Source organism: Phytophthora cinnamomi, assembly GCF_018691715.1.
Source record: "Phytophthora cinnamomi strain GKB4 chromosome Unknown Contig80, whole genome shotgun sequence".
NCBI lineage: Eukaryota > Oomycota > Peronosporomycetes > Peronosporales > Peronosporaceae > Phytophthora > Phytophthora cinnamomi.
This window is the reverse complement of record NW_027151013.1, coordinates 1-1,072: the sequence shown is the minus strand read 5'-3', so window position 1 is coordinate 1,072 and position 1,072 is coordinate 1. Positions and strand designations below refer to the sequence as shown.

General features: G+C 64.0%; 1 protein-coding gene across 1 annotated transcript; it reads left to right on the top strand.

The window, feature by feature from the left end:
• Positions 1-205: 205 nt before the first annotated feature.
• On the top strand, positions 206-987 carry IUM83_16069 (E3 ubiquitin protein ligase; the record flags this gene model as incomplete). Its single annotated transcript, XM_067940926.1, has 2 exons — positions 206-306; positions 408-987. The coding sequence occupies 2 exons, from the start codon at positions 206-208 to the stop codon at positions 985-987; spliced, it is 681 nt and encodes a 226-aa protein (XP_067785404.1).
• Positions 988-1,072: the final 85 nt, after the last annotated feature.

Below are 1,072 nucleotides of genomic sequence, written 5' to 3'. Positions count from 1 at the left end.
ATCCTGAGTTGTTCCGGGCGTCGTTAACGTTGCGTTCGAGCGCTTCAGACGCTTCGGCGTCTTGCCGATTCATCGGCCGACTACGTTTTCTTGCAACTAACTAATTTGTTGACCAAACGCGAGCCAATCAGAAAGCTGCTTTCGTGGAAAGGTCGCGATCTTTGGCGGACATCTCTCTAGCCAAGCAGGAAGGGCCACTCCGACGATGCCGCCGACGGAGCAGCAGCAGGCGCAGCTGAAGGCGGCCGAGATGCTGGAGGAGATGATCAAGTGCACGCACCAGCTGGACGAAATCCTCCAGCGCCTGTGCGCCGCCGACAGCGGTCGAGGCCCACGAGCGCGCAGACGTCCCCGAGCCGCCGAGCGAAGAGCGCGCGGGGAAATGCCTTCCAGGACTGCATCGACAGCGTCGCGGGCGACGACGACGAGCTGGCGGCGGACGTGTACGTGCAGGTGGGGCAGTCGCGCCATCGGGTGCTTGTTCAGTTCCGAGCTGACTCCGACTGCTGCGTAGACGATTCGGCGGGCGTTTCGCGCCTCGCGGACGGGGAAGATCGAGATCTCGGCCGCTCCGGTGGACACCGACAGGCTGCGCGCTCTCTGGACGGCGGCGGGGACCTCGTGCTGCGCTTCGCCAGCTGCACACGCGACACGGCGTTCCCGTCGTTGGCGTGCTCCGATGCTGTCGGGGGTTGGGAAGGACGGGGGCTCGACGGTGCGGCCGCTGGCTGCCGCCCGCCGCCGGAGTTTAACGTCTCGTACAGCGGCTTTCTGTCCAGACTGAGGCAACAGATCGTCGCCTGTGACCACATTGTCCCCGTGGGACGCGCGGACGCTGCTGCACAGCTCGCGTTCTTGCTGCTGGAGGAGCAGCAGCGGTGGCTGCTGGGCGCTATCAGCAACCACTTCCCGTACCGGCGAGAGGCCGTCTACTGGACGCAGGGCAACCGCGTGTGCGAGGTACGCTCTGTGGATGGAGCGGCGTGAGAGATGGTTGACAGTTCTCAAATGGAATCTTGGGCAGGTTCTCGTCAGGAGACCCAACAGGAAAGTCAAGTGGGGACTGCTTGTT